We start from the raw sequence: 15,918 nt of genomic DNA on the forward strand, positions 1-15,918 counted from the left end.
TCATGCAAGGGCTCGCTTCCCCATGAGTACTTTGCGCAGGGCACCCTGCACATCAGGGTTCCGGAGGCTGTAGATGAGTGGGTTCAGCATAGGACTGATGACAGTGTTGAGGATGCCAATCCCCTTGTCCTTGTCTGAAGCCTCCACTGAACCCAGACGCATGTAGCTGAAGATGCTTGTCCCATAGAAGATGCCAACCACAGTGAGGTGGGAGCCACATGTGGAAAATGCCTTCTTCCTACCCTCAGCAGAGCGTATTCGCAAGACTGCAGCTGCCACATGGATGTAGGAGGTGACAATAAGAATCACAGGTGCACCTGCCATGAGGATACCCAGACCAAAAAGCAGCAGCTCATTGAGTTGGGTGCTGGAGCAAGAGAGGTGGAAGAGCTGTGGGAGGTCACAGTAGAAGTGATTGATCACATTGGGACCACAGAAGTTGAGTGTGGATATGGCCACAGTGTGGGTCAGTGCATTGGTGAAGGCACAAGCCCAGGACACAGCTACCAATATCTTCTGGACCATCTGGCTCATGCGGGTGCTGTAGGTGAGGGGCCGGCAGATGGCCAGAAATCGGTCATAGGCCATGGCTGTCAATAAGAAACAGTCCACACCAGCCAACTGATGGAAGAAGAAAAGCTGTGTGAGGCAGGCTCCATAGGGAACTGCACGGTTGTGGGACAAGAGGCGACCCAACATTGAGGGAACAGTGACGGTGATGCACCCAACGTCCAGCAATGATAGGTTCCCCAAGAAGAAGTACATGGGGGTGTGGAGTTTGGGCTCCACCAAGATGGCAGCCAGGATGCTGAGGTTGCCCCCAACTGTGAGCAGGTAGGCAAAGAAGAAGAGCATAAAGACAAGTGGTAGCAATCCCGGTGTCTCCACCAAACCCAGCAGGATGAATTCTGTAACGGCTGTTCCATTGGCCCCAGATTCTGCTTCCATGGGTCCCTGTAAGAAGACATCTCATAGTGGAAGGGACCAGTCTTCCCAATTTAGTAAATTCTCAAGTGTCTTAGTGATTATTTTCCCAATTTTTAGGCTGCACTTCACTCATTAACCCTCTCTCTGTCTTCACTTCAGTATTTACCCAGCTTCTAGGTGAGTTGCCTAGTGCCTTGGTCCCCCCACCCCTATGACCTCGTGAAAGATATATAAATTATTATTTCCTTTGTTTCCTAGATTCAAGGAATGAGGTCCTCCCATCAACAACCTATATGAGATTTTGGGGGGAAATAATGGGAAAAGTAGAAAATAACAGATGGTAATTAAAAAGGAATTAAAGAATTGATTATAAGTCATTTTATAAATAGTACAAATAAATAAATACCTAGAAAGTATCTAATCAATAAAATGTAAAAATACACAAAACTAGGGATTGAAAAGGTGTTATAACCACAGACCAAAAATAAATAAAATAATAACGGAATACTGCCTACTCCTAAATTTTAACAGTCAATTCAAGGACAGTCCCCACACCACATAAACTAGCTACAAGGGAAAATATATCGTCAATAATGTATTTCCACGTGTAGGCTCCAGGCTCATATATTTCTTATACAAAATATGTTAAATTATCAATGTAAATAAAATTATCATGTAACAAACTTTTCTTACTTAGAAAAAAAATGGGAGCTTTTCAACCCATTTTTTAAAGTTAGCAAATCTTAATACTAATAGCCAAAAAACGGAATTATTCTATACTACTCTCATTGATCATATATATATATATATATATATATATATATATATATATATATATATAATCCTAAGTGACCATTACGACTGAACGACTAGAACGACCAGAATGACCAGTCACTATGACACGCACTGACCACCAGGGAGCAGATGCTCAAAGTAGCGAGTGCACTGCTCAGCCATAAGCCAGCTCACAGTTAGCGCACAGCTGCTCGCTGCCCCTACCCACTGAAGGTCGCCTCCCTCTGCGGGGCAAACAGCAGGGCAATTGGAGGGCCCCCAACTGGCACACACTTTGGCTGGCCTGGGGCCTGCTAGCTGGGGGCAGCTCCTGCGTTGAGCATCTTCCCCCTGGTGGTCAGTGCATGTCATAGCGACCGGTCATTCCACTGTTCAGTCAATTTGCATATTAGCCTTTTATTATATAGCATTAGAAAGTTAAATTTTTAAAATTATATACAAGTCAATAGATACCTTATATGCCAACAAGGGTCAGATATAAAACCCAAAAGTCCCAATTGTAAGATAAATTTCATCATATAAAATGAAAGGTAAAACACGAAATAAGCTTATACCTGAATTATATGTGCAGGTTCCTAGAAAAATGACCCAGTACCATTGACTAGTAGGAATATGAGAGATTTTTTTTTAATTCTTTTTTTTCTTTTGCTTTCTAATGATCTAGAGTGAATCTGAGTACTTTTATAATAATAAACTTATATTTTTAATGTTCTGTTTTTCCCAGATTACAGAGATCTTCAAAGGCTAGCAATAGGAGCTCAATGGCTCCTCTCTGTCATGTTTTCAGAAGATTAAGCCAGCAGATTAAGTAAAGGTTTAGACTGCTATATGGATTCAAATTTGCCTCACTGCTCTATGAAGAAATAACATTTGCTCCACTGTGCTTCCTTTAAAAAAAAAAAAAAAATTACTTACCCATTTCTGAAGCTTGTGGCCTATTTTATTCTTCATGTACGTGTTTTAGCATAAGATGGATGCTTTAAGACTATGTTTATTTTTTATTTATTAAACTAATTCCTTTGCATTTTTCCTGTTTTTCTGATGCGTTTTTTAAAACTCTAGTAACCCAGTAACATTATTAGTACATGGAAATACTTAGGATTTTTAGAAGCCAGGAACACCAATCAGAAAAAAATATATGCACTGCTATGTTCATAGCAACATTATTTACAATAGCTAAGATCTAGAAACAGCCCGAGTGCCCATCAGTAGATGAAATGATTTAAAAACTGTGGTACGGAGGGAGAAACCAAGATGGCGGCATAGGTAAACACCTAAACTGCTGCCTCGCACAACAATTTCAAAACTACAACTAAAAGACAGAACGGACACCATCCAGAACCACAGGAAAGCTGGCTGAGTGAAAATTCTACAACTAGAAAGAAAGAGGAAAGCTCACAGAGAATTGGAGGTACGGCAAAGGGGCTTTGTGCACACAGAGAGGAAGGGCGGCTGAGAGCCTGGCTGACTTCCTCTGGCGGAAGGGGGAAGGAAGCCTCCGACCGCACTGAACCCCAGTTCTGACTGCACTGAACCCCAGTTCCTGGCGAACCCCTGGGGACCCACGCTCTTGTGGGGGGAGTCTGGACTCTCGGGCGGAGACTCGAGCTGGGAAAGGCAGAAGTCTGAAGGCGCACGCGGGCCAGTGCGCACAAAGGCTGCGGGGGTTGCCACAGGCTTTCCCTAGTGGAGGGGAGTCAGAGGATTCTGACTACACTGAGCCCCAGTTCTGACTGCAGTGAACCCCAGTTCCAGGCGAGCCCCTGGGGACCCACGCTCTTGTGGGGGGAGTCTAGACTCTTGGGCGGAGACTCTGGAGCCGGGGAAGGCGGAGGACTGAAAGAGCGCTCGCGCCGGTGCGCACAAGGGCTGCGGAGGTTGCCGCGGGCTTTCCCTGGTGGAGGGGAGTCAGAGGCTCCTGACGGCACTGTGCCCCAGTTCTGACTGCAGTGAACCCCGGTTCCAGGCGAGCCCCTGGGGACCCACGCTCTTGTGGGGGGAGTCTGGACTCTCAGGCGGAGACTCGAGCTGGGGAAGGCGGAGGACTGAAAGCGCACATGCGTGCAAGGGCGGGGCTGACAGGAAGCCAAGACTGAGACTCCACCCCATCCAAGCTGAGCACAGAGGCTATTGCAATTTGGCAAGTCTAATCCTATAGGGCTGTCTCCAGCACCGGGCTTCTCCCAGCATAGACACAGCTGATCCTTACAGCCAACTGGCCCGGAGGTCAATTCTTCCCAGTGATACCAACAACAATAAAGACTTAATTACAACAAGGCTGTACACACAGTCCACAAAGGGGTGCACCAAGAGTGTCCACCTCAGGTTAACTGGGGAAGCAGACCCACTGGGCCATATTGGAAACCTAGCACAAATATCTACCTTACCAACTCAGGGAATCAATGAAAATGCGGGGTCAAAGAATCAGATCACAAACGAAAGAAATGGAGGAAAACAAACGACTGGATATAGAATTCAAAACCACGGTTATAAGGCTTTTTAAGAATATCCTAGAAAAGGCCGATAAATATAACGAGACCCTCGAAGATATGAAAAAGGACCAACTAGAAATTAAACATACACTGACTGAAATAAAAAATATTATACAGAGACCCAGAAACAGAATAGAGGAACACAAGAATCAAGTCAAAGAATTGAAATACAAAGAAGCAAAAAACACTCAACTGAAAAAGCAAAAAGCAAAAAAAAATATCCAAAAAGTTGAAGATAATGTAAGAAGACTCTGGGACAACTTCAAGCGTACCAACATCAGAATTATGGGGGTGCCAGAAGAAGAGAGAGAGCAAGATACTGAAAACCTATTTGAAGAAATAATGACGGAAAACTTCCCCCACCTGGTGAAAGAAATAGACTTACAAGTCCAGGAAGCGCACAGAACCCCAAACAAAAGGAATCCAAAGAGGACCACACCAAGACACATCATAATTAAAGTGCCAAGAGCAAAAGACAAAGAGAGAATATTAAAAGCAGCAAGAGAAAAACAGTTAATTACCTACAAGGGAGCACCCATATGACTGTCAGCTGACTTCTCAACAGAAACTATGCAGGCCAGACGGGAGTGGCAAGAAATTTTCAATGTGATGAATAGCAAGAACCTACAACCAAGATTACTCTACCCAGCAAAGCTATCATTCAGAATTGAAGGGCAGCTAAAGAGCTTCACAGATAAGAAAAAGCTGAAGGAGTTCATCACCACCAAACCAGTATTATATGAAATGCTGAAAGGTATTCTTTAAGAAGAGGAAGAAGAAAAAAGTAAAGAGAAAAATTATGAACAACAATTACATATCTATCAACAAGCGAACCTAAAAATCAAGTGAATTAAAAACCTGAGGAGCAGAATAATCTGGTGAATATAATAGAATCAGGGGCATAGAAAGGGAGTGGACTGATAATTCTCAGGGGGAAAGGGGTATGGGGGGTTCATGAAGAGAATGGACAAAAATCATACACCTATGGATGAGGACAGTGGGGGGGAGGTAAGGGCAGAAGGTGGGGTGGGAAAGGGGTGGAGGGGAGCTATGGGGGGAAAAAGGAGAAATAATTGTAATAATCTGAATAAAGATTTATTTAAAAAAATAAAAATAAAAATAAATAAAAAATAAATAAAAATAAAAACTGTGGTACGTTTACACAATGGAACACTATGCAGCTGTAACAAGGATCTCTTATCCTTTGAGATAGCATGGATGGACCTGGAGACTATTAGGCTAAGCGAAATAAGCCAGTCAGAGAAAGACAAGTATCACATGATCTCATTTATATGTAGAATGTAATGAACAAAATAAACCAATTAACAAAAAGATCAGAGGCATTGAAGCATGCCACAGACTGACATATTTAAGAGGGAAAAAGGAGAGGTGGGACGAGGTTAATCAATGAACTTACCTGCATACTGTATATGCATAACCCATGGACAGAAAATAGTGTGGGGAAAACCTGGGGAGGGTAAGAGAGCAGGTGAAGGGAGCCAGTGAGGAGGGTGGGGACATCTGTAATATTTTCAACAGTAAAGGTAAATTTTTAAAAGTGTAATTAAAAGCATCATAGATAATAATAATTAAAAGCTGTAATATTCAGCTTTTAATTATTATTATCTATGATGCTTTTAATTAAAAACTGTGTTCATCATGATGTAGGAATAATGAAAAAAGATCCTAAATATTGAGAAATAACAAATCCAAGATGCAATGTCAGTTTCCCATCAATAACATAGACCCTGAGTCACGGTGTGATTCACTGTGGATAATATTCAGCCAGAATCCATTGGTACATTGGTACAGGGTAGCAGTTTGGTGCTTGTTAAATATTTTTACCATAACCTCTATAATGGCTTTATTAGTACACTTAGTTATATTTAGTATACCATGTTTATAATATCATTGAGTCAGAGAAGGACCTGGTTGGCTGGTATCTTGGAGAGTATCTGCTCCTTCAATATACTAATAGAAAACTATGGTGAAGCATTTTAGGGTTAGAATTGTTGGGATTAGAATAAATACCAAATATACTTATCAAATGTCTGGTTTTCATATATATTTCATTGATTTCAGCAAAGAAGGGAGAGGTAGAGAGACATAGAAACATCAATGATGAGAGGAAATCATTGATCAGCTGCCTCCTGCACTCTCCCCACTGGGGACTGAGCCTGCTGCAACCCTGGGCATGTGCCATGACCAGGAATCATACCATGACCTCCTGGTTCATAGGTCGATGCTCAACCACTGAGCCACACTGGCCAGGCCAAATGTCTAGTTTTCTTTTTTTTTTTTAAGTACCTGTTGCTGGGCTATCCCACTGTATGTTTACTAAACCCCAAACAACTATGAGGCCACCAGAGAAAGGATTGTTTGAGGACACCAGAAATGTGTCCACCTGTGGGACCAGCCCAAGATGGCTGCTTCCACCCAAGTCCCCAAGGGCACTCCTGATAGTTACCATGTTCTTCTACAGTTCTCTCTAGAGCTGCTCTGGACCACTCTTCTGACTGAGAAACCTATTCCCACACTTTGTGGCTGTGCCTTGCAAACCTCAGGCTCTCTTGTTCGCATACAGACCTGTCCCAACTAGCTGGTGAACGAGCAGGCTTTTTGGATAGGTAGGTCACAGTTACAATCAGCACCTGTCTCCCTTCATTCTGCTTCTCAGTTAACTCTGGGCTCTCTTCCCTCACCCATCCTGTGAGAACCTGTCCTCTGATATGTCTGACTGATTCAGTTTTTCTAAATCTGCCACCAAATGTCACAGAACTGCAGGTTCCTAAAGGCACTTCTCAGGCACCAACAGCCTGCCTCCCAGCCCTCTGCTTTCTGTTTTCTCCAAAGATTGCCCAAAGCAGGGGTCGCCAACCTTTCAGACCTCACAGACCACCAGTGTCCGCGGACCACCGGTTGCTGCCCACTGGCCCAAAGGACGCCAGCCTGGTTTTCATGCCTCTTCAATGCTGTATCCCATGGACTTCCACTGTCAAAGGCAGTCTACAGTCTCTCCCACCCCTGCCTTTGCAAACACCCCTCCACCATCATAATCATCACTCTTTCTTGCTTTAGTCTCAAAATAGAACCTGAGTCTTTCCCATGTTACTAGTTTTTCTGAAAATTATTTATAGTGCATAAAAACAATGACAAATTATACAAGTTTAGAGTATCTTGCAAAGTCCTTGCCATGAATACCCTCTTGTTTTATCTGGAAAGTCCCTAGAAACCACCCCAGGCCTCTGGCTGTCTTCTTTCATCCCCTGCTTTCTTGGCCAACAACTGATTCCTCTAGACCCTACAGACATCCTCTTTTCTATAAAGTTCGTTTTACATATGCAAATAAGGCAGAGCAGCCACTGCAGACATTCTGGGATAGGTGGTGGAAGCCTCCATCCCAGAATCCAAATTAGGTCCCCATGTTGTGTGACTGTCAGTGTTAGAGGATCCTGCATAGAGGATTCCATGTGAGTGAGAAATCTGATGCCGTGTCTCCTAAAATCTCTGAAATCCATGATTCTTGTTGTGTCACCCTCTGGGTCTAATTATAGATCTAGATCTAAACTCATTCAATAAATACTACCTGCATTGACATACCAATGGGAGCCAACCATCTCCCACACATATCGTATAATTAAAGAATAATTAAACTACCTTCCAATTGCCCTTCCAAATCCACTCTAACTTGAGTTATAAGGTTTCACACTCTTTCATTTCATTCCTCCCTATCTTTGCTCAAACTGTTTATTTTATTTGAATGTTCTCTCGCTAACTACAAGTGCTCAAATCCTTTAAGATTCTACTAAAGTGTTTCTCTTCTATAAAAGTTGTCCTGATCCTTCTCCATATCAAACTCCTCTCCCTAAACTCCTGCAGCACTTTACTTGTATACTTCATAGTGCTTATATCTGTTAACATCTCTAGAGCACCTCATTACTCCTTTACCCACTCTAAGTGGTTTCAGGACAGACTTATGCCTGGCAGCTCTGCATTCTCAATGCTCATCATCACACTTTGCATACAGTAGGTGCTCAATATTTCTGAAATAAATAAATGGATGAACTTGGCAACTAAGACCATAAGACAAACAAGTTTTCAGTGAACAGGGGTATCAGATTGGGCTATAAGTTAGGAAAGGCTTTCTGGATGAGCTGGCATTTATGCAAGACAATGAAGAGGTGGTATGATTTAAGGGAGGTGTAAGTCTGAGTAAAAGGCCAGAAGTACTGCTGTAGGACTTTCCACTGCCTTTGTCTAGATGGGGCATCAGGAATAATTCAGACAGCAGTTAAAACAATCCATCCACTGACATCTGTCTTTTCCTGAAAACAGCCCAAAAGAATTTGGCAGCTAGGAAGGGATTGCCTCTATGAATAAATAAATAAGGCTAGGCAAGAAGAGGATACCCCACAGAAATGCCATATAACCTCACTCTGTAGATATGAAGCTTCTAACACGATTCTAGGGTCACCAACAAGATTCTAGGGTGATCACTGGTCTATCATCTAAGAAGTCCATCTTAAACAAATCACCTTGGTGAACTTAACTGAAGAGGTTATGCTAGATTACCATTCAGATATCCAGAATGAGCCCAGGCTGCCTGATCTGATGTTCCAGCTAAATCCTTTATACTTCTGATGGTGAAGAATCAATCAGGGCCTCTGATGTAGGGTGTGGCCCACAGTTGCTACCTGAAGAATGGGTCCAGCAGGAAGGTTCAATTTGATGAATGTCCTCATACTCACTGATAAAAACAGAAAGCAGACTTCATCCAAGAATGAGAGGCATTGGCAAAGAGGTCTGGCATAGAAGGGTCCCGGCTTTTCCTCACTTGATGTGTTACTCTGAGCAAGACCCTTTCCCCTGGCTGAATCCTGTGTGAACTAGGTTTGACCACTTGGTAACAACTCAAGTTCCTTCTCTAGAATTATGGAGCTGAAGGGGGCCCTGGAGTTGACTCACCTTGTTATGGGTACAGAGCCAGAGAGGTTTCTGGTGCAGGGAAAGGAAGAGGGTGAGGCACTGTGCGGCCTGCGCCGCAGGAAGCTAGGAAGGGCCATATGTAAGAAAATGAGTGAAAGAGAGATGAGATCATCTCTGTTGTGAGGTGCTACCCTCTACAGTACCATCACCTGGGGACCTCAAAATTAACCCTCCCAGGAAAAGTTGGGGATTTGGGAAACCACAGACCTAGAAACAACCCAGCCCTTAATGAACCCAGTAATGATGCTTCACAACTTTGTGATGCTTTTGATTTTCTCAAAAAGGCTTCACATCCAGCTTTACTCCACCTCTCATATTGGTTTCATGAGAGTGACTAGGAAGTGTTATTAATCTCATTTATCTCACAAGGACAGTGCAAACAAAGTTCATCCATATTCTCAAAGTCACCCTTGGCACTAATAGTGGAGCTGGAACTCAACCACAGTTCATACTGAGTGCTTTGCTCTCCCAGATTCCTGGCCCAGAGAAAGGCTCTGAGCAGATAGCAGCCCACCCCAAAGCTTCCTTGACCTGGAGATGAGATGAGGCACAAGAAAAGAAGCCTTCTCCACAAAGTTTCCTAATGCGTTGTCAAGAATGCAATGTCTTCCCCATTAGGGCCTTGTTAGTGGGGGCCACTAGGGTTGTATCTTTGAGGCTGGGGTGCCCCATAATGATTCTGGAAGTGACAGTGGAAAAACTAGGTGTGTGAGAAGGGACCATGAGATCCCCAGAGATGTCATCCCCCACTCTGATTTTCTAGTCTAGGCCCTTAGAAGTTGAGGGTCCTAGTGATGAGATTAATGAATGTATTGAGGTGTCTAGCCCTCCCTCACTGTTCTACTCCTTGATTAAACAGTTACTGCTCACCAAATACATGTAGACCTTGTATTTCCTTAGTTTCAGAACCCCAACTTCTCATAATTTGCTAGGGCAGCTTGGTGTGATAAGAAAAGCATAGGCATGATGTATAGTTCAATTATTAATGTGTGACTTAGGACCAGATGTTAAACTCCTCTGGACTTCAGTTTTCTTATCTGTGAAATGAGAACAATATCTCTGACCACACAGGGTTGGTCTGAAAATTAAATTAAAACATGTTTACAGTACTTGGTAGGCACAGTGGTCAGCAAACTGCGGCTCGCGAGCCTCGGTTTGCCGCTTTGTTGACTAATGAATTTGCCGACCACTGACCTAGACTCTCAATTTCAATAATTACAGGCTGTTGTTCCTTGTGATTAAACCCCTATCCCAGTGGTCAGCAAACTCATTAGTCAACAGAGCGGCAAACCGCGGCTCGCGAGCCGCATGTGCATGATCTCACTTAATCCTCCCAATAACTCTTTGATGTAGTTTCATTATTTGCCCCACTTTGCAGAGGAGGAAACAAGGCTCAGAGAGATTTAGTAACTCATCTGATGTACATCTAGAATGTAGCAGAGCTGGAACATTTGTGTTTCCTCTTCTCTGAAATCCTTGTTCACATCTTTTGTCTATTTTCTACTGGGTTTCTCGCGTTGTTCTTATTAGTTATAGACATTTTTGATATATTCTGGATACTCCAGGACAGCTATATGTGCTGCAAACCTCTTCTAATTTGTTGTTTTCTTTCCACTTAAAAAGTGTTGTCCTATGATGAGTGGGGGTTTTAAATTTTTATGAGGGCGAATTTCTTATGGTTAATACTTTTTGGACTTCTTTAAGAATGATTGAACTCATAGAAGATCATGAAGATATTTCATGGATTATTTTAAAGATTTTATATCTTTATTCTTCAATGTCTGGCATGGTAGGGGCCTCCAGGAGCCTGCTAAGCTCTAGGCTGGTATCTATTCTGATTGGTAGGTGCTCAGGGCACATAATCTCAGCATTCAGTAGACACAAATTAAGTTCCACTGTGTGCCTCTCGCCCCCTTTTGCAGGTTCAAGTCGCCTCCCACTACTACTCTCAGCAGTGGCCTATGGATCTAGGTGCCTGAGGGAACAGGACACGTGTCATTGAGTTCATCCTTCTTGGCCCAACAGAAGACTGCAACCCATCCTTTTTGCTGTCTTCTTCTTTGCCTATGTAGTCACAGTCAGGGGCAATGTCAGCATTCTGGCTGCCATCTCTGTGGAGCCCAAACTCTACACTCCCATGTACTACTTCCTGGAGAGCCTCTCTCTGCTGGACATTGGGTGCATCACTATCACCATTCCCCCAATGCTGGCATGTCTCCTGGCCCACCAATGCAGAGTTCCCTATGCATCCTGCATTTCACAGCTCTTCTTTTTCCACCTCCTGGCCAGTGTGCACTGTCATCTCTTGACAGCCATGGCCTATGACCATTACCTGGCCATCTGTCAACCCCTCATCTATAGCAGCCGCATGAGCTGTGAAGTCCAGGGTGCCCTGGTGGGCATTTGCTACACCATCTCCTTCATCAATGCTCTGATGCACGCAGTGGCTGTGTCCATGCTTGACTTCTGTGGCCCTAACATAGTCAGCCACTTCTACTGTGACCTCCTACCTCTTTTCCAGCTCTCTTGCTCCACCATTCACCTCAACAGGCAACTGCTTTTTTTTTTTTTTTTGAGGGGGGGATGTATTTTCATGGGGGTGATCCCCATGATCCTCTTCTCAGTGTCCTATGCCCACGTCCCAGCTGCTGTGCTGAGAATCCACTCAGCTGAGGGGAGGAAGAAGGCCTTCTCCACATGTGGCTCCCACCTCACCATGGTCTGTATCTTTTATGGAACCAGCTTCTTCAGTGACACGCGTCTGGGCTCAATCTCAGCCTTAGACAAGGAAAAGGGGATTGGGATTCTCAATACTATCCTCAGCCCGATGCTGAACCCAGTCATCTACAGCCTCCAGAACCCTGATGTACAGGGTACCCTGAAGAAGGTGCTGACAGGAACGAGGCTCCCTGAATAGGAAGGCATTCAGACACCCCTTCCTCCTTGGACACACCTCACTTTCTTTTCTTTTATTTATTTATTTATTTATTTATTTATTTATTTATTTATTAAGGTATTATATGTGTACATATCTTACCATTGCCCCCCCCCACCCCACTCCCATACATGCCCTCACCCCCCAATGTTTTGCATCCGTTGGTTACTCTTATATGCATGCATGCAAGTCTTTCAGTTGATCTCTTATTTCCCCCACCTCTCCCTAACCTTCCCGCTGTAATTTGACAGTCTGTTTGATGCTTTACTGCCTCTGTATCTATCTCTTTGTTCATCAGTTTATAATGTTTTTTATTATCCACAAATGAGTGAGATCATGTGGTATTTTTCTTTCATTGACTGGCTTATTTCACTTAGCATAATGTTCTCTAATTCCATCCAGGTGCCTACAAATGGTAATAATTCCTTCTTTTTTATGGCAGCATAGTATTCCATTGTGTAGATGTACCATAGTTTTCTGATCCAGTCATCTGCTGATGGGCACCTAGGCTGTTTCCAAATCTTAGCTACTGTAAATTGTGCTGCTATGAACATAGGGGTGCATATATCCTTTCTGATTGGTGTTTCTAGTTTCTTAGGATATATTCCTAGGAGTGGGATTACTGGGTCAAATGGGAGTTCCACTTTCAGCTTTTTGAGGAAACTCCATACTGTTCTCCACAGTGGCTGCACCAGTCTGCATTCCCACCAGCAGTGCACGAGGGTTCCTTTTTCTCCACATCCTCACCTACATTTGTCATTTGTTGATTTGTTGATGATAGCCATTCTGACAGGTGTGAGGTGGTATCACATTGTCGTTTTGATTTGCATCTCTAGGATAATTAGTGACTTTGAGCATGTTTTCATGTGTCTCTTGGCCTTCTTTCTGTCTTCTTTTGAAAAGATTCTATTTAGGTCCGTTGCCCATTTTTTTATTGGATCATTTATCTCCCTTTTATTAAGTTGTATAAGTTGCCTATAGATGTTGGATATTAAACCTTTATCAGTGATAACATTTGCAAATACGTTCTCCTATACAGTGGGCACACCCCGCTTTCTTATGCTAAAAGCCTGATGTGGGCAGGGGGAATTTCAGGGGTGGGCTGAGGAATGCGAGGAAGGTATATAGTATGGGCCAGGGTAGATATGGTTTGCCCTGGACCAGGGAGAAAGGCTAACGCTTAAGTAAAAGCATGTCTAAGTTGCTGGTAGAAGATGAATTAAAGACAGATGGGAGAAAATTATAATGTGGGTCAGGAAATGGGACTAGTTTGTATTTTTTAATTTAATGACCATGCAATTGAAATATATTTGAAATCTTAATAAAAACAAAATGTTTGCCCTTCCCCTTTAAGATAAAATATATTTGTACCAGAGTATGGGGTCTGGTCTTTAAAGATTGTTCTTCAGAAAATAAACCTGGGCCCTGGCCAGTGTGGTTCGGTTGGTTGGAGCATCGTCCCATACACCAAAAGGTGGCAGGTTTTATTCCTGGTCATACCAAGATTTTGGGTTTGATCCCTGGTGGGGGCATGTGTGGGAGGCAATTGATGGATGTTTCTCTCTCACATCAATATTTCTCTCTCTCTAAAATAAATTTTATTAAAAAATAAAATAAAATAAACCTGAGATTGTGGAATTAAATTGGGGTTTAACATACCCTAAGAGCAAGGTACTGGGACATGTCAGCACCTTCTTCAGAACAATGTTATCAAATATCTCTGTTCCCAAAACCAATATCCCTTCCTGGCCGATCATCAGTAGCAACAACACATTTTCCTTTTACTTCATGGGATGAATCTCACAACTTTACACCAAAAACATGAGCATGTATAATCTTGTGTGTCATGAGAAGAAGCATTCAGAATAGTAAGTTTTGTTTTTAATTTTTAGTGGAAAATACACTGGTTTATATTGGACATTCTGTTTAATATGTATGTATAGGTGATTACTAAAGTGGCGGGGGAGACTGTTAAGAAAAGAAAAATAGAAGGAGATACTTTTTGAAATTTACCAATGAATAAATAGTGGAAATCAATATTTTATCAAAAGGATGAAACTAAGGCAATCCAGAGATTTCACGCGCTTTTGAGACCATTTCTATAATTTTTCTGAGAACCATTTCAGGCACTTCCAAGCCAAGAAGTTGGAAGTCTAAGAAGAATGACCTTACCCAACAGGCTTATTAATTGCTTGAGGAGGGAGGCATGGAACCCTTAAGGCTGCCTAAAGCCAAAGCCGAAGACATGTCTCCTTCTTGCAAAGAATCTTCTTGCAAAGAGTCTTCTGCTAACAAAGACTGAGCATAGAGCACCAGGGTGCAAATCTTCTAATCTCCAAAGGCTGGAATCCATTCGTGTGAAGCACACTGTAGAGGTAGTACCTAAGAATAACTGAGTGGTCACAAGTCACCACAAGTCAGTTAGTGACTTTCCTTAGGTCGTGTTCTGAAGTGAATGGTTTTTAACTCTGCTATGCGAATATGAGTAACTCATGTTTCATGTAAATAACTTTAGTAAAAGGTATATTTTTGTTTAAAAAGAATGAAAGTGTTGACATGAAAAGGTGTACAGCACATATTGCTACCTTTAGAAAGTGATGAAAATGTGACATGTACATGTGTGGGGAAAAAAGGTCCCCAGATCAACCCCAAGCTGTGGATGGATGGTGATTCCACTGTGGAGGAGAATGGCACTGGAAAGAATGGGAAATGGAGAAGGTATTTTGGTTTCTACTTCATTTCCTCTTATTTGAAGTCTTTCACTGAATTCTGTAATTTTAAAAACAAAGAATAAATTTTAACAAGTGTTAATGGTGAACATATGGAGGGTGGGGGTAAGGTGACTTGACTGTACTGTTCTCTCTCCAGCCTTCAAAGTGTCCTCTGTCACCCTCATCTTTGAGGCAAATAGTAAGTTGTCCTGTCCATCCAATAGAAGGCTGCTGGGTTCACTTGATCAAGAATCAGAGGCTTGGGAGAGATATGAAGCTGTCACTAGTCATCTTGTCCACCCCTTCTCTTCTGAGTTATGACCCAAACTGAGCCATCTAAGAAATTCTCCCAGTGGACCCATCCCCCTTCTTCCTCCCCTGGCCCTGAAAATTCTAATTTCAGCCTCCCTTCCACACCAACCCTCATCTTGAACCACCTGCAACATCTCTGCCCCCAACACCTTTGCCACTGTTGCTTGATTTTGAATCTTTTTTATGTAATTCCAGTTAACGGTAGTGACTAATCTTGGTGAGGACTGATGTAGACTTTTCACAATTCCCTGTGCCACAAACATAGGTTTGTGGCCTCCTGGCACTAAAAGAAACTTCCAGCGATATTCTGGTCCAGCCACCCTGACTTCAGATAACTGGTAAAAAAAGAAAAGAAAAAAAATGTGTCCAATGTCTTGTATCAGTCTTCAACACACCTGTGAACCTGTGAACTTTTAATAAAATTTATTTTAAATTTTCAATTATAGTTGACATTCAATATTATATTAGTTTTATGGATACAGCATAGTGGTTAGACAATTATATAACTTACAAAGTGATTCCTCGCCCCCAAACACACCTGTGAACCTTTGAGGACATCCAGGCTCCATCTGTCAAGTTCAGTAGACATCAGCATATGTCTACTTGGAGATGCCCTCATACACATCTCAACAATGCCTCCTACCCCCACATCCATTCTACCAGCTGCAGGCTTACACATGTTCAGCACAGAGAAAGGCACTCTTATGACTGAAGATAATTATAACTGTACAGTTTCTCTTGTTATTCCATTAGTATTTAC

At 42.7% G+C, this 15,918-nt stretch overlaps 2 protein-coding genes across 2 annotated transcripts in view; one reads left to right on the plus strand and one right to left on the minus strand.

Moving 5' to 3' along the window:
* The window catches only part of LOC308252575 (uncharacterized protein), a gene marked incomplete at both ends in the record, with an annotated part of 35,323 nt that continues 19,405 nt past the window's right edge, over positions 1-15,918 (minus strand). The window contains one exon of the mRNA XM_080677363.1: positions 1-954. Coding sequence (XP_080533489.1) covers positions 1-954 — 954 coding nt within the window. The remainder of the gene's footprint in view (positions 955-15,918) is intronic.
* On the plus strand, positions 11,162-12,117 carry LOC308253965 (olfactory receptor 3A10-like; the record flags this gene model as incomplete). The annotated part of the gene is given in 3 exon segments (XM_080679758.1): positions 11,162-11,176; positions 11,180-11,225; positions 11,228-12,117. Coding segments are annotated over 3 exon segments (951 nt in total).

This window comes from Plecotus auritus (assembly GCF_963455305.1).
Source record: "Plecotus auritus genome assembly, chromosome: 7".
Taxonomy (NCBI): domain Eukaryota; kingdom Metazoa; phylum Chordata; class Mammalia; order Chiroptera; family Vespertilionidae; genus Plecotus; species Plecotus auritus.